The following is a 26,227-nucleotide window of genomic DNA, read 5'->3' as shown; positions in this document are numbered from 1 at the left end:
TTTTAAGGAGTCCAACACTACTTAATTTTATAGATGAGGAACTTTAATATTTAGGAAAGTCAAATAACTTGCCCAGGGTCACTTGGTTAAGTAAGTGCAGGGCTGGAATTCAGACCCAGGTCTTTTGACTCAAAATCTAGTGATCTTTCTATCGTACACTTAATTGTACCATTCTTCTTTCGTCATTTGGGAAAAAGTCAACAAATGCCAAAAGGGGGGGAAGCAGAAGAAAAATCTCATTATGTCAATGATATTATCCTTTTCATCTAGCCAAAACTGAATAACAATGTTATACATGATTGGGCAGGTGCATTTAATAGATGTTAGATTTGTTTTGCTGTGTTTGAGGGCAAGGGAGTGGTTGCTTTGCTTCCTCTGAATAGAAAAGCTTTAGGAGGAAAGGAAAGGGGAACATACATTTATTAAATGCTTATTATCTGAAAGACTCTGCACTAATTGAATTCTTACCACAATCTTGTGAGATAAATACTGTTTTTAATCCTCATTTTACAGTTAAGAAACTGAGGCAGAAAGATTTGCTTTAAGTCCACAGCTAGTAAGTATCTGAGGCCAGATTTGAATTTAAGTCTTTCTGATTCTAGGCCCAGTATCTATTCATTGACATCTACCACCTGGCTTATTCAAAATGGGCCCATCAGAACTAGGGTTCTTTGCTTGCCCTACCCTGCCTGGTGATAAAAGCCTAAGGACAAGTGGCAATTGAGTGACTTGGATTGTAGAGACCTTGAACAAGGAAGAACTGGATTCAGATCCTATTTCAAAAACATTAACTTTGTGATCCTGGGCAAGTGATGTAACCTCTCTGAATCCCATTCTCCTTGTATGTAAAATGAATTCAGAGTTAATGAGATCACTTGAGATAGTACATGCAACCTTAAAAAGAATTTTTATAAATGTCACATAACATAATTATCATTGTAAAGTACTGAGCCATGAGACAATTACATGGGTCACATCTCTTAAAACCATCCCATTTGATTTTTGTTAACCCTTTACTTTTGGGTGATTCGTTAATACTTTATAGTTCTGTGATTTCATGGATGTTACCAGTACTGATCAAGTATTTCCTAAATGGTCTTTATAAGGTGTTGTGGGGAAAAAAAAATCATTGCCTGTTGGTCTATCTTCTGGTGATAAGTCACTCTGAATTTGTTGGGTTGATCCTCTCTCATGAAAGCTATAATCTTACCAGTCTGTCTTTAGAGTCTTTCTAGCTTGGTAGAATCTGTCAGAAGCTGTGTTCCATTAGTATTGACTTATCATAGGCCCAGAGGTCACACTGGGTTCTGGGTTTCAGCATATAGAGATATATCTGCATAGATGTTTGCATATATATACTTGACCTTGAAGAGGTCAAGTATGTTATGTCTTGAAAATCACCTTTGCTTCCAACTTCAGTCACAGAATCATAGAATTGGGAGGGATCTCAGTGATTGTCCTATCCAGACCTTATCTGAAAAGGAAACTCTAAGTCATGGGAACATGTGACCATGATTTGGGTGGTGGAGAGGGAATCTACTGGCTCCCAAGGAAGCCTGTCACACTTGTAGATAGCTCTAATTGTTAGGAAGTTTCCTCTTATATCAAGCCTAAATATATTTAGGACATTTGTTCTATCAAGAATTGTTGACAATGATGTATTGGACCCAGCTCAAACAAGATCTCACTACCTTGATTTATTGTTTTGTTGATTGTCTAGACTTAAGAAAATGATGGAGAAAAGGTTAATGATGCAGATTAAACTTAAAAGTGTATTATGAGTAGATTTATATCAACAGAGTGCTAGATGTTAAACATTTACCAGCATATCCCTGGTTGTTGGCCACAATCCCTTTACAGATATGCTTCCCAGAAGTTATCATGCTATGTAATTGTCTTATATAGCTGAAATTTCAGAGCAGAACACTCCAGTCTTTCCAAGAAAGACAGGAATTGAGTTTCTGTAGTCTTCAGGTTGTTTTTGGAAAACTTTAGTTGAGATGCTGTTAGTGGGAAACTGAGTGTGCTGTGGGGAAAATGAGGAATTTAATAGGAAATATGTCAGTTAACACTTGGATTTGGACAGTGAGAGAAATATCTGGTGTTAAAACCCCAAGCCCAATTAACAGTAATCATAACTAACGTTTATATAGGACTGTTAAGTTTTTTAATTTTGCAAAGCTCTTAAACTATGTTAGGGCAGGTAGGTGGCACAGTGGATAGAGCTATAAACCTGGAGTCAGGAAGACTCATCTTCCTGAGTTCAAATCTAGCTTCACATGATTTCTTAACAGTGTGATCCTGGGCAAGTCACTTAACCCTCTTTATCTCATTTTCCTCATCTGTAAAAAGATCTAGAGAAGAAAATGGTAAACTACTTCAGTATCTTTGCTAAGAAAACCCCAAATGGTATCATGAAAAGTTGAACATGACTGAACAATTACCTATGTTATATACCTTTTGTTTCTCAGGGCAATCCTGTGAGGTGTAGGTGCTGTTATTATAACTATTAAATGTGTGAATTGAATTTGGATACAGATCTAATTCCATCTCTCAGCTCTATCTACCACACCACCTAGTTTCCTCAAGGGAAAGTTAAAACAAATTTCTTATTGGTTCTTTTTTGCAAAATGACAGTACCTCTAAAATGCACCCCCTTGAGACTCTAAATTATATTTTTTCTGTCTTATGGTTGGAACAATAAGAAGCAGGAAGAAGCTGTGATTATTTTACTGTCATTCCCAGAGTAGGGAAGGAGGATGTTCAGGGGAAGGATGCTCGCTTTTCACTGGAGGTTAGGCACATGAGAAGAGAACCAAAAGAGAGAGAGAGATAACCCAGATAGCTCCCTATTCCTTCCAACTCCAGGTTTGGCTGGCTTCCTGAGAACAATCATCCCTTGAATTTGGTCCACTGGTCAGCTGTATTTGGTGAGCTTTGAGTGCCTCTTTGGTTATTGAATACCTGTATTTTAAAGTACTTGGAGAATTCCAAGAGAGCCCTTTGAAATGCTAAGCATTATTTTTTATTACCTGCAACAATTCAAATTTTCTTTTCAAACAACCGTAATAATAACCAGACTTTATATTAGCATAATCTCTTACCCTCCCAAGGTCTTTCAGATTTTTTATGGGCCCTCAGAAACTGGCAAACAGCAGGCAGTTAAGTCTTGCTGTGTTGTTCTTTCATATTAGCCATCTGTTTCTGCACAGGATAAAATATGTAATGGTTGGATAAGATATCTAGGATGAGTATTTCCTCTCTTTTCTGAAGGAAAAAAAATAGGGTTTTTCTTTTGATTCCTCAGCCTGCTATAGTGGGAAGAACACAGGAATTGGAGCCAAAGAATAACTTGACCTGTTGTGTGATTTTGAGCCAATCACTTTTCTCTGAGCTCCATTTCTTCCTCTGTAGAGTGGGGCCTATAAAACTTACACTGCTTTCCTCAATCAGTGTCTATGAGGATGAAATGAAATGAATGAGGTGCTCTGTAAACTCTAAAATGTTATAAATCAATTTTAACTAGCGCTATTTGTTTTTGCCCAAGTGGACTCCTGATCAGTGGGTCATTGCTCGGCTGAGGTATTGGCTTTCAACCTCTTCAGGAGATGCAACACTGGAATGCAGTTGTGTTAAATTAAAGAGAGAGTGGGCCACTTACTCATCCATCTGTCTTAATACTATAACTATTCTACTAAACACTGCCGCATTTAATTGCAGTGTTGTTGGCAGTTGAATGAAGGTCTAGCAATTTGTAACTACTCTTTGCTTTCAGACTTTTTTTCTGGAGATTTATCCTTCACACTCAAGTGATTCTGTTATTTACCTCTCTATAGAAGGGAAGCCTTTAGTGACTACACTCAACTGACCATTTTTCCTTCTGACCATGGAGTTAGCAGAGAAGACTTGGTTTCCATCTTCACAACAATTGCTTTGAAGGACAGCTGCCCTGTCACTATCTAGTGGGACTAGGCAGGTCCTACTGTGAAATTTGATACCAGGCCACAACACTTGGAAGTATTTGGTTTTGGCACTAGTTTATTTTCATAGAAACTGTTGACAAAGTAGAAGGATTCCTCCCTCACCCCACCCCATTCCCCTCCTAGAAAAAATCATTTCTGATTGATGCTTTAAAATACTCAGTGGTGTTCTGATTTATGTGAGATTGTAATTGAAACCTCTTCCTGTACATAGCTTTTGTAAAGAGGTAAAAGAAAAAAGTAAAGCCTTTATATGTACTCTGTAAATATTTAATGCTGAAGTTGCTCAGGATGAATTAGACATTTGGTTCAAAAAATCATTTGTAAAAGCAGAAGATCCAGGAGATATGGTCAACCATAATTTGTATGCAAAAGATCTTTAGGTCTTAGTGGTTTACAAATATACTATAAACCAGCAGGGTAATTGACCATCAAAAAGCTAAGGTGACATTGGGCTACAGTAATAGAAGCTTTAATAGAATTCATGGAAGCATAGTGTTCAGAATGGGGAGGGGGAGTTAATGTGTTCTTCTATGGTCAGATTATATCACAACTATGCTTAGTTCATGTTTTAGGATAAACATTGATAAACTGGAGCCTGTTCAGAGGAGGATGACCACAGGAAAAGGCCTGAAGACTATGCTACATGAAGATTAACTGAAAGAATTGCTGGGAATACTCACTAGGCAGGATAAAAGAGGATTTAGGAGATACATGATGGTTCTCTTCAAGTATTTAAAAGGCCATCATATGGATGAGAATAATATTAAACTTGTTTGACTTGACATAGGAGCAGAGGATAGAAGATAGAACTGAATAGATAGATTTTGACTTAATATGATGAAAAACTTCTTCACACTTAGCACTCCCTGAAAGTGGACTGATTATATCAGTTATATATATATATATCAGACAGTTCAAATTAAGCCTGGAAATCCACTTTTCTGGGGTGGTATAGAAGACTTTCATACCTGTTTGGATTGTATTAGATGATTTTTAATTCCTTTCTAGCTCTTGAAATTTTTTGAAATAGTAGTCAACCTCTTTTTGAGATTTCTTATGTAACTCAACAAGCACTTATGAATCACTTAGTATATGTGAGGCACTATGCTAGGGATACCAAAATGACAAAGAACCCACCTTATAACCTAGTATGGGTATAGGACAATTACATATCTAACTATAATCCAAGTTAGAAAATGAAAGGAGAGGTCAAACAAAATAGAATAGTGACAGATTTAAGGAGGGATAGATTACTTCTAACACAACTCAGTAAACTAAAGTAGGTCTCTGGGCTTATGCTGACTGAGGGTGATCTTAAAGACTTCTCAATAATAGCCCTATGGATCATGGTCCCAATATCCCTTCCCATCCCATCCCATCCCATCCCATCCTATCCCATCCCATCCCATCCCATCCCATCCCATCCAAGTGCTTTCTCAGCATTTGAATTGGATTTGTTTCTAGCTCTCATTTAGATGTTCTCAGTTCTCTTCCAAGAATCAAACATACAAAACATAAAACAGGAAAAAAAAGTTTATTATGAATAACAAAGAATACTGACAGTTAAGAGATACTTTTTCCTTGGCAGATTTCACCTTGCCCAAGAACTTACCCATTTGTTTCAGATTTAGAGTACCATGTTATTGTGATCCTCTTCTAAATAGTTCATGTTTTAGGATAGACATTGATAGGCTCTTTGATAAGCTCCACTTTCCTTTGAATCTAGACAGTTGTTTCAGACTTGCAGCCTAACCTTAGAGTTGAGGTTCCTTATTTATAAGTATATAAATAACTTGGAGTCACTAGAGAGTTAATTCTCTCCTCTGGACCTGTACAGTTTATGTGACTAACTGAATTAGTGAAGGACAAGATTCAGATTTGCTGTTTGTCATGGATCTGGATCTGATAACCCTCCAGTTCCTCCTTTGATTTTTATGACTGTGCTTTCATATCTCATCAATTCTGCTCCCTCTTTTCATGTTCCATGGATCCATTTTTTCCTTGCTTTATTACTCTACTGTCTATAAGTCTTTCAGGTCTTTGCTCTATTAATTACTGACTTTGAAAATATATAATTGAGGATTGCCCACTCTCTCATTAAGGCAATGGGGGCTATGTGGCTCTGCTACTTCATCACCATACCCAAATTGGCCATCTGCTTCCCCTTATTGCTGCTACTGGTACTTTCTTGGCTAAGTGTTACAGTCTTTGACTTAAGAAGATTTTTAAAATGTCATCCATTCCAAGTTGACTCTGTAACAAATAAAACAGTTAAAATCAGATATCCCATCTAACAGTATACTCAAAATTCCATACCAATTATCTACTACTACTTCCTTTCTTAGGGGAAAGGAGCAAAGTATAAGATCACCCATATGACACGGGGCTAGTCAATTAATTTCCAGTTCTTTTATTAGTCATATCTACAACCTGACTCCAGTTGATACACACTCAAATCTGTCAGGCAGCTGACAAAAATCCCTTCTCAATCAAATTCTTCTCACCATTATGCCTAGCCAAAAAGGAATTTACCCCTTCCCTTTTCTGCTTTAGAGTACAGGTCATGTTCTCTCTCCTACCTGCTTTTCCTTCCATCATCCTTTGAGTCTTTCTATTCATTCTTCTAGTTCCCTACCCTCTTCTCTACTCTAATGTCTTATGTTGGGAAACTTTCAAATTCTGACTTTTGGAATAGATCTAGAAGGATTCTCAGGAAGATTTGAATTTTTTTTGGGGGGGGGGTAGTAAAAAGATCATGTTCCTAAATCTTTTACTTTTCAAGTCTTTCCCCCCACTAAGATTTGAAGAAATATTTAATGTCAGTCAACTTAAGTGATGTTAAAAATAATCTTAAAATATTGAATGCTGAATTTAATGTGATAAAAATTTAGATAAAAATGTTTTGAGCAGCATGGCCTATCAAGTAGCTGACCTACCAAGCAGGGAGTCTTTAAATCTGGGTCCTCTAACAAATTTTCTACACACAATATAGGCAAAATAACTTAGAATTTATAACTGGGGGGGCAGCTAGGTGGCACAGTGAATAGAGCACTGGCCCAGAAGTCTGGAGGACCTGAGTTCAAATGTGACCGCAGAAACTTAATAATTGCCTAGTTGTGTGATCTTGGGCCAGTCACTAAACCCCATTACTTTAAGTAAATAAAATTTTAAAAAAAGAATTTATAACTGGAAGAGATCTTAGAAATCAGTTGGTCCAATCTTTTCATTTGATAAATGAGACTGAGGACTAGAAAACTAATTTGCCCAGGATACCTTTAATGCTTTCTTCTTCAACACTAATTTTTTCTTCTCTGCTTTCTTGAATATCTTTATTGTTTACTAGCAATATGCATTGAAATGTGAATGTATTACTCTTCCATCAATAAATTGAGAGGAAATTTTGAACTTGATCAGATTATGACAAGAGGATTTTTCTCTAACTGAGGTCTCTTTATCTTCTACCACAGTGATCTTTAGGTATGAAATTGTCCTCTGTTGGCAAATCTGACTTCAAATGCATTTGAAATAATAGATGAAGTATTTCTTTGATATATTTAAGGAAAAAAGTAAATGTCAAATAATCATAGTGGCTAATGAGCATAAAGCCAAAAAATATATGCATTTGTGACTTTTTTCTAGTTTTTTAAATTCTGAATTTAATGAACACTAAGAGAAAATTCCTATATATTGTATATATATTTTTGTGTACATATATGTTTGTATGTGTATATATGTATTTCTTTCTCTTATTTCTTCCTTCTTCCTCTTGCCTCCCATTGAGAAAACAAGAAAAACAAAATATATCACAATGTGTATAGTTAAGCAAAATAAATTTCTACATCGACATGTTCAAAAAAACCCCTCAAACCTCAATTTACACACTGAGTCCATCACTTCTCCCATAAGATGGATAGTATGTTTCATTATAAGACTTCTGGAATTATGGTTGGCCATTGTGTTGATCTGATTTCCTTAAGTCATTCCAAATTATTTGTCCTTTACAATTTTTTTTTTGTCATTATATAAATTGTTCTCTTGGTTCTGTTCATTTTGTATCAGTTCATAGAAGTCTCCCCAGATTTCTTTGGACTCATCCTTTTCATCATTTTTTTCAAAACAATAGTATTCTATTACATTTTTCTTGTCCAGTCATTCCACAATTGATGGTTATGCTTTCAGTTTCTAATTCTTTGCTACACATAAAAGAGCTGCTAATAATATTTTTAGGCTTCCTTTTCCTTTTCCTTTGATCTCTTTGGGATATAGACCTAACTCTTTGGGTATAGGCATTTGTTTCCAAAAGAAATATGAAGCAGAAGTTCTGAGAGCTCTGTTTGATAGATATGTATGGTATCTATCTGAAATTTCAATTTGAAGGCAACCAGTCACTTTTTTTTTTTTGGTAAGGCAATGGGGTTAAGTGGCTTGCCCAAGGCCACACAGCTAGGTAATTATTAAATGTCTGAGGTCAGATTTGAACTCAGGTACTCCTGACTCCAGGGCTGGTGCTCTATCTACTGTGCCACCTAGCTGCCCCAACCAGTCACTTTTGTAAGCTGACAAAGGAAATGTATTACAAGTTTTTTAAAAAAAACCCTAAGTAATTTTTTTCCAAACAACTTTCTTTTTTCCTCCATAATCCTTTCCCCCTCCATCTACTCACCACACAAACAAAAAACTATCAATTGCTGAGCTTTCCTGTTGTGAGATAAGCAATTTTTTTTTGCTTGCTAAAGATAAAGATAGGGTGAGTTTAGACAGATTGGTAGAGGTTTTGGGTATTTATTCAGATTTCCTTCAATCTAAGGATAGACACAACACAAAATAAAGATTTAATTTAGGCTATGTATGCTGTCAGCCAAGGGCAGCTAGTTGGCCCAGAGGATATTGAGGGCCAAGCTTGGAGAAGACTTGAGTCCAAATTTGATCTCAGACACTTGCTATGTGACTCTAAGCAAATCAGTTACTTCTATTTGCTCTAGTTCCTCATCTGTAAAATGAGCTGGAGAAGGAAAAGGCAAGCCACTCCAGTGTCTTTTCTAAGAAAACCTCAGTTTATATCATGAAGAGTCAGACATGACTGAACAACAACAAAACTCAGTCAAGCCAATAAATTCAGACAGGAAAGACCAATGTGAGGTCAAATCAATCAAATCAAATTAAATAATTGAATTACAACTTTAGCTTTCTCATTCCTTAATTTATTTGGAGATGTCAAAGTAAAGTAAAAGTTACTCTATACTTCTAGTTCATCAAAGGATCATAGATTGATAGCTGGAAAGGACTTTAGAGAACATTTAGTCCAATCCTTTTTTTTTTTTTTTTAGTTTTTTTGTAAGGCAAACGGGGTTAAGTGGCTTGCCCAAGGCCACACAGCTGGGTAATTATTAAATGTCTGAGACTGGATTTGAACCCAGGTACTCCTTGACTCTAAGGCCGGTGCTTTATCCACTGAGACACCTAGCTGCCTCTCCAATCCTTTTCTTTTGCAGATATTGCATTTATAGATGAGGAAATTGAGGCAAAGGTAGGTGAAATGACTTGTCCAAGGTGACACCTCCAGTGAGTTTGAAAGCTGGGAGCAATGTATTGGTATTCCTCTTTTCAACCTTGATCAATATGAGCCTCCTGCTATATTGGGACTGCTTAGAATACTAAACCTACCTGGTATGTCCTTGATTTCATTTTTTTCTCCTAAGTTGCTTGCCCAAGGCCACACAGCTAGGTAATTATTAAGTGTCTGAGACCGGATTTGAACCCAGGTACTCCTGACTCCAGGGTCAGTGCTTTATCCACTGTGCCACCTAGCCACCCTATAATTTCTTTAAAATTTTTTTTAGTATTATAATTTCTTTGTAAGTTTATTCATATTAGTGACTTACTTCATCATAAATATCTTGAGTGTCTTTGTTCAATGCTCCCTATTTATTTTTGGGTGCATCTTTCATGTATTTATATATCTTATAGATCTTTTTTGTGTGTTTCACTATAAGATGTAAGTTCTAAGAGCGTAAAGACAGTTTCTTATTGAAACCTGTCTTCTTCAGTGATATATCTAAAATTTGTAAACTTTATATAACTATATATCATTTATTATTGTGTTATTATTTTAAATTAAATATTTTTAATAGAAATGGAATATCAAGCATCCCTATGAACAGTCAAGCTTGCTCAATAACTTTACATTTAGGGTTATTAAATCTTTATATTTGTGAGATGTTACCTCATAACTTATATATGAGTAATACTTCATTTTTTAAAAATTAATTTTTTTATTTTTTCAATTACATATTATGGAAGTTTTTCAACATCCATACACTTGCATATATGTTATACATTTTCTACTATCCTCCCTTCCCCATCTCCCCTCCCAGTGGCAGCTAACAGTCTGGTAAAAGTTGTACATGTACTTTTGTTTAACATATTTACATATTAGTCATTTTGTAATACCTTCATTTTTCTTGAAGGACTTGCACATTTATCTTATCAGCACAAGGCCTCCCTGAGCTAATGTCTCATAGATCATAGACTTCAAAATACATTGATTTAGAGCTGGAAGGGGTCTTGAGGTCAATTTTGTTCAACTGTTTTTTAGACATGTGGCCCAGAGAAGTTAAGTGACTTTCTAAGATCACATAGAAAGTAAGTAGTAAAGTCAGGATTTGAAGCCAGGCCCTCTGACACCAATCACAGTTTCCATGTTTGTTTTTAATCAGGTAGAAGTTGAAGGGGTTTTTATTAATGTTTTCTTTTTCTTTCTCCATTCACTTGCTTAGAACTATTTTGATGGAAAGCTTTCCCCTCAAGGGAAAATGCCTTGGATTGAATACAATCAGGAAAAAGTGTCTGGCACAGAATTCATCATTGACTTTTTGGAAGAGAAACTTGGAGTGAACTTAAATAAGAACCTTGGTCCTCATGAAAGAGCAGTGTCCCGAGCTGTGACCAAGATGGTGGAGGAGCACTTCTATTGGTGAGTTTGTTTTAGGAAGAGGAGCTATGCCTGATGAGTAGCAGATTCTGGGTGAGTCAAGAGAGGAACTTTCCTGGTGTCTTCAATCAGATACACTCAATGTTCATTCTCCCAACCCTGTTTCCTACAAATGAATTTGGGAGGGGGAAATCTGTGACTTGATTAGGATTTGGACCTGTTACTCAATGGATTGAGGTGATAGAAAGACTTCATGATAGCTTGGGAATACAATTGTGATGCATTAGACCATTAGAGGATTCATGAAGCAGTTTGAAGACCCCAAAAGAAAGAACAACATACTTCTGACACTTACTGTGTAATCTTGGACAGTCACTTAATTTCTCTTGGCCTTTTTTCTTTATTCGTAGGATGAGGACTTTGGATAAGATGATCCCTGAGGTTCCTTCCAGCTCTAAATCTATTATCCTTTTAATTCTATGATTGAATCAAAGGCATATAGCATTTTATATCTTAATAATTATTTTTCCTGGATGATTTTGCTTTTCTTTGTTGCAGAATTAACATTTCCTTTCTAAGTACTTTAGAATCTCCCAATTCTTGTTTTTTCATCAAAAGATAATGTTTCTCAACTTCCCTTGTGCTACTCTAGGGTTGTGCTAAATTTTCTAGTGTGTAAATTAAGTATTAAATTGATGTTTTTTTATATCCCTTTCCCTTAAATCTTCTGTTTTTTTTAATGTGTTGATTTTTTTTTGAATCTTTACATAGAATTGGAAGCTTTTTTTTTTAAGGCTTTAGCTTTTTCTGGGGACACAATTTTAAAAGTCTTTTGACTCTTTGACATTAAATGCAACTTCTGTTATAATAATGATAATAACTAACATTTATAGACTGCTTATTTTATATCAAATCTCTTTACAATCATCTCATTTGTTATGACAAACTTGAGAAGTAGTTGCTGTTTTTATTTCCATTTTAAAGGTTAAATGATTTGCCCAAGGTCAGAGAGTTGGTTTCTGAGACTTGATTTAAACTCAACTCTACTTAACTCTAGACTATCTACTGGGTCACAAAGAAGTAGCTCTTATTTGATAGTCCTAAAAAATTTACTCAGAGTGGGAAGTTCTTCTTTTTCTTATTATTTTAGTCTCAGTAGGTAAACTATTTTCTATTTTGTTTTCTTTTAATCTTTGTGGTATGATCTATTCTGTCTCTTGGGATTGAAAACTGGTTATTACTATCTTTTCACTTTTTAAAATATCCATTTTTTAAATTTTTATATTTTTTCTTCTGTCCCCTTTTCCTCTTGAGTTGACTTGAAGTTATTTCCCCAGAGAGGTGCAGATGTGGGGCTGATTTCTGAGTTATTGGTTTAGAGAATGGAAGGAGGTGATTGAATAGGCTATGGGAAGATTAGGAAAGATTTTCAGGACCCATTTAAATACCCAAAATGTAATTCTTCCCATGAAAGGAGTGAAGAGGCCAGGAGCATAAAACCAAGTGGGGAGAGGAGGAGGTACAGATAGACAAAGGGTTTTTTCACTGAACAAATGTTCTGGGCATGGAAACAACTGGGACAGATTTCAGTAAAAAAGTAGTTTCCCTTGTGACTGGGTTCCCTCATTAACATTTACGTGACTATTGAATAAAGGATCATATCTGCCTTACTGACCTCCCAGATACAAGTCTAGGCTTCTTTCAAAACATTTCTCTCCCAACCATAATTATCCTTATGGAAGGGGAGCCTCAATATAGCTTAGGAAAGTGACTGACCAGTCCATTGATGGGGAACTTTATCTTCTCTGATGCCTGAAAAATTATCACTGGTGAATACTAGATGTTTTAGTTCTCACTTCTGATAAATATCCATCCATAGATAAAAATGGTGTTTGTCTGAAGAGGAAAACTAACCACTCCTTCTCTCTGTCCCCCAACTTTGTGAAGAGGGTCTTTGTGTTGCTAACATCTTCCTTCAGCATGGCTTTCTTTCTAGTCATTGCTTTAGGCTCCTTCTTTGGGGGAATGTATTCCTTTCAACCTGAAGTTCTGATGGAAGCTTGGAGATACGAGTTGCCAAAGGCTATTGCCTCAGAAAGGAGCTTTATCCTGTTACCATTTACCAAGGCTTCTTTTCTTACAACAATTGACTCATTTATACCCAGGTGAATTCTGGTTGGTCAGAATGCATTTTGATCTCTGTTTAAAAGCAATTTATGTTTTTTGGACTATGATATATCTCAATGATAACTTGGAGCATTCTATGATGGAAGTAAGAGTTCTCTTTGATCTATGTTTGATCAGAGAGTCACACTGTATAGCCCTCTTCTGGGGTACAGATTACTTCTATGTTTGAGATAGTAGAGACTTGGGGGACTCTAGATGAAAGCCACAACTGATTTTAGAGTCATTATTTGATTTGTTTAAAGTTTAGCTGCTGAGTCCCATGAAATAATTGAACAGAGGGTACCCTCATAAATCACTTTGTAGAAGGATAGGAGTAAAATAAAGTCTTCCTTTCAGGGTCCTCCAAAATCTACTCATTTGCTTGAATGCCTGTGTTTTACTTTTTCTTAAAAATAATTCAGAAACCATAATTCGATTTTGTCCATTAAATAATGCAACTCAACATTTTTGTACATTTGTTTTTCATGAGGGAATTATTTGGAGGGAGAATATCTTTTTCTGAGTATTTTGAAGAACCACTCTGTTGCCAATAGGTCCTGGGGACTCTGAGCAAAGACTTTTTTTGTGTACTAAAATCATGAACATAGCTATTCCCAGGAGTTAGGTAGCTATTGGCAGGATCATTTGAGCTGGGGGGAGATCTTTACCCTCTCCTATTCTTTTCCTGTCCTTGACTACATGCCCAAATAGTCTTAGTGACAACATTGAAAAAACAGAGCTGAGTTTAGGTCTGTTTTCTTCCTTTGAAATTATAATAGTCATTCTTCCTGTAATCCCACAGTGTGCATTTCTCCTCCATTAGTGAATTATAACAATGTGTTCTTTAATAAGGGGTAAAAGTCCAACCCAGTGATTCCAAGGACATGCCAGAATGTTTTGGAGGCTATGAAATTAGCCCTAAAATAAAATGTTGCTACATTCTGTATATCTACAATATGAGGTGCTATGTGTACTCTCACAGGATGAAAGTTGAAGTAGCTCTCCAGAAAATGATGTAATCCCTTCTCCCGATTTTGCCTTAATTATTTGTCTGTTGCCAGTTAAAGTATCCTTTTTGGTCTACTCAAAGTCATATAATAGAAGTTGTTGTAGTGGATGTCAAGCTAGTCTTAAAGCCAGAAAAACCTGGGTTCAACTGTGTAACCTTGGACACTTGAGTCACTTAATCCCAATTGTTTAGCAAAAAATCCCAAACCAAAATAAAAAGACCTATGTTCTAGTCAATCTATCACATTTCATGACTCTAGGCAAGTCGTTTAACCTCAGGACTCTAGGCCTGTTCTCTGAGACTAAAAGTGGCAGAGAAGATTCTGACTTGCGTTGGTAGAGAAGCTTCCTTACCTGGGAGTTCCTCATATCAATGAAATCACAGGCCTAGTCTCTATATATTCTTGTCTTGATTTACTGAAGAACATTTTTCCACAAATAAATTGAGACTCCAGGAAGGTTAGCCACACATATCTCTTGTCAGGGATTCTAGGGGTTCCATTGAGGAGTTAGGATGTTTTTCTAATATTATTGACCTGAGTTCATATTCCTGTTTTCCCTAATATTAACCGCCAATGATTGGTCTTCCAATATCATTTAGTCAATTAATATTGAGTTACTTTTATAAAGGGATATTTATTGAGGATATAAAGCATGAACAGAAGTATAAATCATTCTCTGAACTCTCCCTTTTATCACATTAGTTCCTGGGAAGAGTAGCCTTAAGATCAAAGTAGTTGAAACAGTACTTTTACCCCATCAAATTCACTTCTAAATATGGCCTAGCTGCTTGGTAAAGTCTTGTCCTTAGCAACCAGTAGTCTTAGGGTCCCTTACATCACTCCCTCAGGGCAGTGCTGGCACATCTGCCATCTCAGCAAAATCCAGAATGTATTTTGGTTCCGGGGTCCCTGATAGGTAGCCATTCCTGCCTTTTGAAACATATAAGATTGTAGCAATGGAGAAGAACAAATGCAAAGAGGCAAAAACAATGCCAACAAAAATTGGCATACAAAAGACAGAAGCCATATTCATGGACACAGGTGGATGGGAAGGCAAGTAATAACTGGAAGTTATTGTTCTTGCCTTTTTCAGAAACAGCTGGGCTGCATCCTTTTGACTTTGTGGTGGGAGAGATCTCCCACCTAGAAATCCACAACAACTCAACTTTCTTGTTCATCACCAGGGAAGGAAAAAGATCTAGGTGCCCTCTTTGGACATATTTTGTATGTACTCCCAGTTCCAGTTCAGGATCCAGTAAGATGACCATCTCTTCACCATGTGATTAGTGTACTGGAAACAGAATATTTGGGCATGATCCAAAGTCCATTTGGGGAACTTCATCCAACAGAGCCCATTGTACATGCTTAAGAGACTGGAATTTCATTGGCAGTCTCTGTTACACTTACAATTTAGGACTTTATTGTTGTTCAGTCGTTTTCAGTTATGTACAACTCTTCATGACCTCTTTTGGGGTTTTCTTGGCATAGATACTGGATTGGTTTGCCATTTCCTTCTACAGCTCATTTTACAGATAAGGGAACTAAAGCAGATAGGGTTAAATGACTTGCCCATTATCACACAACTATTAAGTATTTGAAGCCAGATTTGAACTCAGGAAAATGATTCTTCCCAAATCCAGGACTGGCACTCTATCCACTTCACCACTTAGCTGTCCCAATTTAGAATTAGGACCACAGTTGGAAAATGACTTTAGGGAATGCTTAGTATATGGAGTCTTAACCTGGAGTCTTGGTTAGATTTCAGGGGGGGGGCAGAAATTTAGATGGGACAAATTAAATTTTTGTTTTTGCTAACTTGTAACATAAACATAACATTTTCTTCAATTATTTAAAAATATTATTCTGAAAAGAATGCATGGGTGAGTTTGTTGGACTGCCTTGGGTGATCATGATACAGAAAGGGTTAGGAATACCTGATCTACAACCTTAATGGACTTGCTCATTTCATCAGTGTAACAATCAGGGACAATTTTAGGGTGCCTGCAATGGAGTACCATCTATATTCAAAAAAAAAAAGAATTGTGGAGTTTAAACAAAGACCAAAGACTATTACCTTTAATTTAATTTTTTTAAAAAGGTATTTTATTATGTAATTTTGCTATCTTTTATATATATTTTTCTCCCTTAAGGATATGATTTCTCTCTCAACACATTCAATTTTGATCAATGTATGGCATGGAAACAATGTAAAGACTATGAGACTGCCTTCTGTGGGGGGGGAGGGAAGCGAGATTGGGGGAAAAATTGTAAAATTCAAAAACAACAAAAAAAAGAATACCTGATCTATAAAGTCAACACCGAGAGACTTGTTATGGAAAATGTCATTCACATCTAGAAAAAAACAGAAAAACTATGGAGTCTGAATGCAGAGCAAAATATGCTGTGTTCACTTTAAAAAATTTCTTTTATGCTTTTTCCTACTTTCTCATGGCTATTTCCCCCCTTAGTTCTAGTTCCACCATCACAACACTACTAATATACAAATATGTTAAACACAATAGTACATGTACAACTTTTACCAGATTGTTCACTGCCATGGGGAAAGGGTAATAAAAAAATGTGTAACTCAGAAACTTGTAAATGGATGAAACTATCTTTGCATGTAATTGGAAAAAAAATCCTGGATCTCATCTTACCCTTTAATTTCACAGATGAAAAAACAGCTCTAGAGAGGCTAAGTAATTTGCCTAATTTTATATAGCTAATAATTCCCAGAGTTTAGATTCAAATGTAGTTCATTTGACTCTAGAATATAGCATTTTTTCCACCAAACCACATTTGTTGTTCATTGTTTTTGGTCATTTCAGTTGTGACCCTAATGTTTTTTAATTCTGAAACTCCATTTTAAGTCTCTTCAGATATACATATTGCATTTCAAAGTGAATTTTCTTGCATTTAAAATCTATGTAATTATATCCCACGTGAGTTATAAAAACTATCATTGAAGTCTAGGAAGGTAGAAATTCCTTAGTTCCTTGCTTCTGCCTGTTAGACAAAATAATAGATGTGTGAATAATGAGAGATTAAAAGAATTCAGAGTCAATTTACTTTAAATCAAACTGATAATAACTAGCATTATAAAGTTTTCAAGGTGCTTTACAAAATATTATCTCTTTTTTATCCTTATAACAAGGGAGGTTACTCATTTTAAGATGAGGAAATTGAGACAAATAAGGGTTACATGAATTGCCTAGGATCACACAACTAATAAGTGTCTGAGATGGGATTTAAATGTCTTCCTGATTTCAACCCCAAGTTATCTATCTACTCTGCCACTTAGACTACAAAGTGACAGATTTTTCAATGTAACACAATCTATATGAACATACTGATTTCTTAGAGAAATCATTGAAAATATTAAAAATATCAAGTGCATAATCGGGTTGAAATACACTATTTCTATTCTTTTAAAGAAAAATCAAACTTTGAACTATGAATTCAAATGCATTAGTGAAAAAGATTCCTCAGGAACTTCAAATGTGGAAAAAGGCCCTTTTTAATAAACCAAATGGATAAACCCCTGATTATATCTCTATTGATTACTTTTGTTTTTCTATCCCAATTTCCCCTTTCTCATCATTTACTATATTTAAATAGAGCTCACTGTACAATAAACTATGTGAAATGACAAAAGAGTTACTCCCTATCTCTTAAGATCTTTGTTGTTTAATTGTTTTTAGTCCTGTCTCACTTTTCATGACCCTATTTGGAGTTTTCTTGGCAAAGGTACTGAAGTACTTTGTCATTTCCTTTTCTAGCTCATTTTACAAATGAGGCAGCTGAGTCAAGTGAGAGTTAAGTGACTTGTTCAGGGTCACTGTGACCTCATTTGAACTCAGGTCTTCCTGATTCCAGACCCAGCTTTCTATCTAGTAAGGCACCTCCTTGTCCAAAGTAAGATTTTATTCTGTAATAAATGACAGTATCCAAATGAACCCACTAAACAAAACCATTCTTTGGTTTGATTTTTATTCCATTCTTTTGTAGGAAGTAGTGTGGTATAGTAGATAAAGGGTTATCCTTGGTGGGTTCAAGTACTACTTCTGATAAGGAATAGTTTTGGGACCAAATGAGACACTTAGCTTCTCAATGTCCCAGGCTATTATCTCAGCTACAAATTGATTACTAACTAGCAGCTTCTTTTCAGTCAGTTTCCTTCACTGCCAAAATCACAGAACAAAAAAACAAACCCACAAATTTTGTTAAGAAGTCATAGAAAAATTACCAGGTTTTATGTTTATCTTTATTTCCTATAAGAAATTGTAGCACCTTCCTTCATTCTGTGATATCGTCTTACCTTTCTCTTCTGAATCCTGGAGGCAATTAATTCCTCCGTCTTTGGCTCCCTTTCTTTGGATTAATCAGAAACATCAGTAAAGTTCAGGAAAATGAGTGTCTTAGCTTCCTGAAATAGGCTCACAAGGTGATTCAAGATGTTAATTGCTTAGCCAACATTAGTTGACCCTCACTGTCATCCCCAGTCAATAATTCATGAATACTATGTGGGCTCTTTGCCCAGCAAAAGTGTCAAGAACATTGGTTTCCAGAAGAGACATGGGAGAAGAAATCTCTGCCTCTACCCTTAACCCCTAAGTTATTTCTCTCTTTCATTTTATCTCTTAGAAATACTTAGGTGCGGGGCGGCTTGGTGGCATAGTGGATAAAGCACTGGCTCTGGAGTCAGGAGTATTTGGGTTCAAATCCGGTCTCAGACACTTAATAATTACCTAGCTGTGTGGCCTCAGGTAAGCCACTTAACCCCTTTTGCCTTACAAAAACCTTAAAAAAAAAAGAAATACTTTGGTGCAAGGTAGGAATGTTTGGGAATTTATTCAATTAAAACCTCTTGTTTTTGAGATTCCTAGGGAGTAAATATTGGCTAGAGAAGCCACTCAGTACAAAGGAATAGTATAAGATTTTTGGAGTTAAAGGCTTCAGATATGAGCTTGGTTCTGTGTGTGTGTGTGTGTGTGTGTGTGTGTGTGTGTGTGTGTGTGTGTATACATATGTATGTATATGTGACCTTGGGCAAGTCTTAGCCTCTCACATGTAAAATGAAAGAGTTGAATTAGATTGGCACCAAGGCTGCTCTTCAGAAATCTTGTGAATGTAAATTAGTTTATTCTAGGGTACTAGAGTTCCATTAGTTAAATTACCTATTCTAAGAAATCAGCTCCCATTAACTAATGTAAATGTCTTTAGTGGTACTCCTGTGAAAGAATCCATTTACTTCATATGGATGACTTTTAATCTCATTGTAATTTTTTTGCTTACCATTAGATCAAACTCTTGTAGAATAAAATAATATTCCTTGGTGATAGGTACACAACAATTTATTGAATAATTATTATTAACAAAATCTAACATCTTTTGGTCATTGTCAATCACATTTGAATTTTTAATTTTATCCCATAGCCTCTATTAACAGAATACAAATTAAACATGAGACCCCAGGAGAAGACTATTTTCTTTGAACTTCTAATGGAACAACCCAAATGATTCACTCAGATGTCTCTTTTATTCATATCGGCTATAATACATTATTAAGAATATCTCAATCAACTGTTGATCTTTTGAAGAGTAATTAATATTACTACTGCTGCTGTTACTACTACTACTACTACTGATAGCTAACATTTATATAACTATGTATGTGCTAGGCACTGTGTTAAGTACTTTACAATTATCTCATTTGATCCTCACAACAACTCATTTTACAGATGAGGAAACAGAGGCATAAGTTAATTCACTTGTCTAGGGTCACACAGCTAGAAAATATCTGAGGCTGAATAAATCTGTTAAATGAAAAAAATTCCCTCTATATACTAGAGAGGAAGAGGTGATTTTCATTAAAAGAATGGAACTATAATAAAGGGGCAAGGGAGAGATCTGATTGAACTGTTGCTATAGAGCTTTTTTTTTTTAGGTTTTTTTTGTAAGGCATATGGGGTTAAGTGGCATGCCCAAGGCCACACAGCTAGGTAATTATTAAGTGTCTGAGGCCGGATTTGAACTTAGGTACTCCTGACTCCAGGGCTGGTGCTGTATCCACTGTGCTACCTAGCCTCCCCAGCTTTAGAGCTTTTAAAAGCAATTTGTAGATGTGATTTGTTTTTATTGTCTATAAATACATAATGTTTCAGTATTTGGTCATTTTATATCACATTTGAATTTTTAACTTGATACCACTGCATTCAGATTTTTTTTCTGAGGCAAAAAGTTGTTTTTTTTTTAGAATTCAATAAATTCTTAAAGAGTTATTGGCAAGTCTCTAAGGAAGCATTTATATCTCATATTCTCATTAACTTATTTCTGCATCCTTTTAGGACATTAGCTTATTGCCAGTGGGTGGACAATCTCCATGAGACCCAGAAAATGCTTTCTCTTAGTGGTCCCTTTAGTGACCTGCTCAAGTGGATTCTCTGCCATCTAACGAAAGGCATTGTGAAGCGAGAAATGTATGGCCATGGCATTGGTCGATTCTCTGAGGAAGAAATCTACATGTTGATGGAGAAAGACATGCGATCTTTAGCAGGACTTTTGGGTAATATACAATACATTTTATCTTATACAGTATTTTTTATTGGACTAGTTTTTGGGGATTCTTGCCTTTATGAATCACATTGTTATATCACTATTTAACGAGAATGTTAATGTTATGAGATGTTGGGGCTTTTCCCCAGGTGCTGAAATTTAGAGAGATGTTATAGCGTTTGTACTTTTTTCAGCAGGTAAAAAATAACTGAACTTGACACCTACCCGGAATAATTAGTTAAAATAAGAAGATTGCATTGGTGCTTTCTTCTCTAAGTAGTTGTACCTTGGGTGAGCTCCTCCTTGAGTAGACCTTATCCTTGTCTCTCAGTGTCAGTGGTTTGGGTGCCAGAATGTTGTGATGCCTCTGCATCTACTTTTCATTTATTAAGTGGCAAAGCTTTGTATGAAACCAACTATGATTCCAGGGAACTGTTGATGATGCATGCTATCTAACTTCTAGCTGAGAGGTGATGGACTGAAGATGCAGAATTGGGCAAGGCAATGTGGGAATTTATTTTGATTTACTATCCATATTTGTTACAGGGTTTTTTCTTAATTCTTTTTGTCCCCCAAAGAGAGAAAATGATGTGTGTTAATTTAAAAAAAAAGACAATGACTTAGAACTATGGTTCTGACTTCCTTTGAGTGTGTAGAAAGACAAAAATTAATGTTACTTCTGATTTCTATTGTGTGGATTTTATGTAATTGATTTTATGCTGTATTAATTCTTAGAATGGTTAGTATCAGCCTGAATTCACATTGCTCAAAATTTCATTCTATTCTAATTGCTTAAAGATGTGACTAAAGCTCTTAAGACTAGCCCCTGGGACTTCTTTGATGTCTATACACCTCTACCAATTTAACCAGGAATAACTGTTTTGTTGTCTGTAAACACTACCAAGGACAGCTCCTTGCCTGCCCCTCTGAAGTGAAACAAGAACTGGGTGGTTTTGATTTTCTAGCAAAGATTATAAGAAGCAATTAGATTCTATAAAGCAATGAACATTTCCTGTCAGAGAAGGGTGTGATCAGCCACACCTGAATGTCAACCCACTTTCTTTCTTGGGTGTCAATAAAGAAGGCCTTTCCCTTTTTCATGGGGTCACAGGCCTTACTGAAGGAGCCAGTCTGACTTACTTTGTTAACAGCTATTATACTTGTCACTGTTAATAAACAGATTGATCTATGAATGACATGGAAGGGGTGGGGTAAGAGCTTTCAAAAAAAAAGTGAAATACTTGAGGGATAGCATTTTTTTTTTAGGTTTTTTTGCAAGGCAAATGGGATTAAGTGGTTTGCCCAAGGCCACACAGCTAGGTAATTATTAAGTGTCTGAGACTGGATTTGAACCCAGGTACTCCTGACTCCAAGGCTGGTGCTTTATCCACTATGCCAAGCCGCCCTTGGATAGCACTTTTCAAAGATTAGTTCTCATCATTTCCACAAGAAGAAGGATCTTTGGATAACATATATTCAAAATAATGAAAACTGAAAGGCATCTAAGAGAATCCAAATAGGGCCAAGAAAAGTTAGGCATGAATGAAATGAAGGAACAACAACAACTTATAACAAAGAATGATTTATTCCTGGTCCTGAGTATTATACTTTGGAAACTCAGTTATGATTTATTCAACTTCTTTTTTCTGAGGTTGGGTTATTTAAATTCTATATTTCTTGTTTTGTTAATCTGTAATGTTTTTTGATAAACATTCAACTATAACATTTAAAATATAAACTTTGTTGGCAAATAATTGAAAATTTTTTTAATTTCTTTTTCATCTGTGTGAATTTTCCTTTTTTTTCATGTTTGAGCACAGTAAATTTTACTGTCTTTTTTGATCACATTAGTCAGGAGTTTGTCTATTTTGTTAGTGTTTTTTAAAGCAGATCCAATTTTTTTATTAATTAATTCCTTGAATTTTTGTTTTCAGTTTTGTCTCTTAGATTTTCAGAAAATTTATTTTATGTTCATTTAGGGGTTTTCATTTGCTATTTTTTTCTGGTTTTTTTTCCTCCTATCTCCTGTTTCCTTTTCAAAGATCCCATCTATCTATGGTCTCTTGATCAGTTTGAAAATCCTCTATTCTATTAAAGATTTATATCATTAACTGCTTATTGAATGTCCTTACACATACCTTAAGCTTTGCATGTCCTGAACAGAATTCATTATTTTCTTCCCCTCCCCAAAACTTTTATTGTCAAAGATACCACCATACACTTAGATAGGTACCTTTGACTTGTCATTGTCACTCATATCACACATCCAATTTACTTCCGAATTCTGTAATTTCTACCTTTGCAATATCTTACATTTATTTTGCCCCTCCCTCCTACTTTCCCTAAAAAGCTGCTTACCTGATTCAAGCCCTTTTCACTTTACAATGATCTTTTCATTAGTTTCCCTGTCTCATCTCACACTACTTTAATCTACCCTTTTCTCAATGACAAAATAATCTTTCTAAAGAACAGATTTGATCATATGTCTCCCCTACTTACTAAACTTAATAAACAAAATAAAATAATAGTATTACCAAGGAATTACTGACTCCTTATCATCTCCAGGATCAAATGTGAAATACTCTTTCTTACTTTTAAAGCCCTTTATAATCTGCCCATTTCCTTCCTTACCAATGCCTATATTTCATTCCCTTCCCATATGATCCAGTGATACTGGACTCTTTGCTATTCTTTACTCTGATGGCTTCATCTTCCACCTGTTTCAATCACTGCTCTCCATCCTTGTTTATACCTCCTGGTTTCCTTCAAGCCTTAACTAAAATTCCTCCTCTTAAAACAGGCCTTTCTTGATCCCCCTTAATGCTAGTGTCTTCCCTCTGTTGATTATCTCCAGTTTATTCTGTATGTATCTAATATCTATGTAGTTACTTTCATGCTGTCTTCATATTACTGTGAACTCATTGAGGGCAAGGACAGTGCTTTTGTCTTTAATTTCATGGTGACTTGTCCAATGAATCACATATAGTAAAAATTTAGTAGGTGCAGAATGACATGGAGCTATGTGTTAATTGCATTTTAATATAATTGATTTCCTTAGTTATCCTATTTATTTTATTTTATGTATTTAAAAACATAGTTCTGACACTAGTTCCACAGACTTTGCCATATTACAAATGGGATCCATGATACAAAAACCAAAAAAAGAACATTATTTCAGTTCTTAATAAAGGAATTTTATGGATAAATTCCTTTGCCTTCTATAATGTATGAGTCTTCCTTTGACTGGCTTTCCTTTTCTCCATTGTCTGGTTCACATTGCAGAATACACAATAACAATCTTGGCAAATACCCAAAGGCCAATATTTAGATTAAAAAAGGTTATTCTATCTTAATTAGTCAAGACACAAGGATAGAGGATGGCAAGTTCCTTGGATTAGGCCTTGAAGAAACATGAATCATATATATATATATATATATATATATATATATCAGGTGGTTTAGAACTTTATGAATACTTTGAGTCTAGAGGTAGTTGGAAGCAACGTTTTTCTAATAACAAGTAACTACTAGGACATTAATGAATTGATGAGTAGCAGGTAATGATTTCTGAGGTTTTATGATGGACATTTTTTCATTTTATGGTCTATTTATTTTCATATTATTACAATAATCTTTTTATGAAAATAAACTTAACCCCCCTCCCCCCAAAATACAAAGAAACCTCAAAAGAAATGAAATGAGAGGAAAAAAATGTACTTCTGTCTGTGTTCAGATTCCATCAGCTTTGTCTCAGGGATAGGTTTCCTTCTTTATCATAAGTCCATCAAAGAAGTTGCTTCAATATCTTTTCCCACAGTTACTATTACTAGCTGCATTTCCTTCCATTCTATTTTTCCCACTTCCATTCTATTTTCTCTCTCCTTTCACCCTCCTCAGAGATGTTTGTATCAGACTACGCTCTCTCATGATCTTCCCTCTCTTCTATCACCTATCCCCATGCCTCCTCCCCCCCCCCGCACCCCATCCCTCTTATCCCATTCTTTTCCTCTTATTTTTCTCTAGGGGAAGATAGATTTCTATGTCCTATTGAGTGTGTATGTTACTTCTTCACTGAGCCACTTCTGATGTGAATGAAGGTTCACTTATTCCCCCTCGCCCCCCACTTCCACTCGATTGCAAAAGCTTTTTCTTGACTCTTTTATGTGAAATATCTTAGCCCATTCTATCTCTCCTTTCCCTTTTTTCCCAGTACTTTCCTTGAACACCCATTGACTCCATCTTTATGCTATATTGTACCATTATATTCAACTCCCTCCTGTGTCTTGTTTATATATGCTCCTTCTAACTGCTCTTATAAATGAGAAGGTTCTTATAAGTCATCAGTATCTTTTCTCCTTGCAGGAATACATAATTACATAACATAATTAACATAATTAAATCCCTTATAGTTAGTTCTTCCCCTCCACCCTCTCTGTGTTTCACCTGAGTTCTGTCCTTGGTGATCAAACTTTCTGCTCAGCTCTGGTTGTTGCAGTTTGAAAGTCCCCTGTTTCATTGAAAGTCCATCTTTTTCCCTGGAAGAGGATGTTCAGTTTTGCTGGTGGTTGATTCTCAGTCGTAATCCAAGCTCTTTTGCCTTCTGGAATATCATATTCTAAGCCCTACAAACCCTTAATGTGGACACTGTCAATCCTGTGCAATCCTGACTATAGCACCACAGAGTTGAATTCTTTCTGGCAGCTTGTAGTATTTTCTCTTTGATTGGAGAGTTTTGGAATTTGACTATAATATTCCTGGCAGTTTTATTTTGGGATCTCTTTCAGAAGGTGATTGGTACATTCCCTTTATTTCTATTTTACCCTCCTTCTAGAATCTCAGGGCAATTTTGCTGTATAATTATTTCTTGGAAAATGAAGTCTTAGCTCATTTCCTAGTCATGACTCTCAGGTAGTCTAATATGTCTTAAATTCTCTCTTTTGGATCTGTTTTCCAGGTCAGTTGTTTTTTTTCTAGTGAGATATTTCACATTTTCTTCTAGTTTTTCATTCTTTGGGGTTTGTTTTATTGTTTCTTGATTTCTCATAAAGTCATCAGCTTCCTTTAGCTCCATTCTACATTTGAAGGAATTATTTTCTTCAGTGAGCCTTTTTATATTGTTTTCCAACTGGTCAATTTTGCTTTTTAAGGCATTCATCTTCTCATTTGCATTTTGGACAGTTTTTTCCATTTGACCCAAACTAGTTTTTAACATGTTATTTTCTTCATTTTTTTGGTATCTCTTTTACCAAGCTGCTGACTTGGTTTTCATGATTTATTTCATGATCTCTCTCATTTCTTTTTCCACCTTTTCCTCTACCCCCCCTTACTTGCTTTTCAAGCCTTTTTTGAGCTCTTCCATAGCCCAAGACCAATTCCTATTTTTCTTGGAGGTTTTAGATGCAGAAGCTTCGACTTTGTCATCTTCTAAGTGTGTGTTTTGATCCTCTATGGGACCAAAGTAATTGGTCAAAAGTTCTTCTTTTTCTGTTGTTTGTTCATTCCTCAGTCTATGACTGATTTCCCACATTTCTAAAGATTTTGGGGGCTTTTGGGATAACCCCACAGGGACCTCAATTCTCCAG

At 35.6% G+C, this 26,227-nt stretch overlaps 1 protein-coding gene across 1 annotated transcript in view; it reads left to right on the top strand.

The window, feature by feature from the left end:
• The window catches only part of FAXC (failed axon connections homolog, metaxin like GST domain containing), a 97,023-nt gene that overhangs the window by 9,326 nt on the left and 61,470 nt on the right, over positions 1-26,227 (top strand). The window contains exons 3-4 of the mRNA XM_074187219.1: positions 10,760-10,956; positions 20,438-20,655. Of these exons, the coding sequence (XP_074043320.1) occupies positions 10,760-10,956; positions 20,438-20,655 (415 nt within the window). The remainder of the gene's footprint in view (positions 1-10,759; positions 10,957-20,437; positions 20,656-26,227) is intronic.

The sequence above is a fragment of the Macrotis lagotis genome, chromosome 5, assembly GCF_037893015.1.
Source record: "Macrotis lagotis isolate mMagLag1 chromosome 5, bilby.v1.9.chrom.fasta, whole genome shotgun sequence".
NCBI classification, from domain to species: domain Eukaryota; kingdom Metazoa; phylum Chordata; class Mammalia; order Peramelemorphia; family Peramelidae; genus Macrotis; species Macrotis lagotis.
Note: the sequence above shows the minus strand (reverse complement) of the source record. Positions and strands in the feature narration are given on the sequence as shown.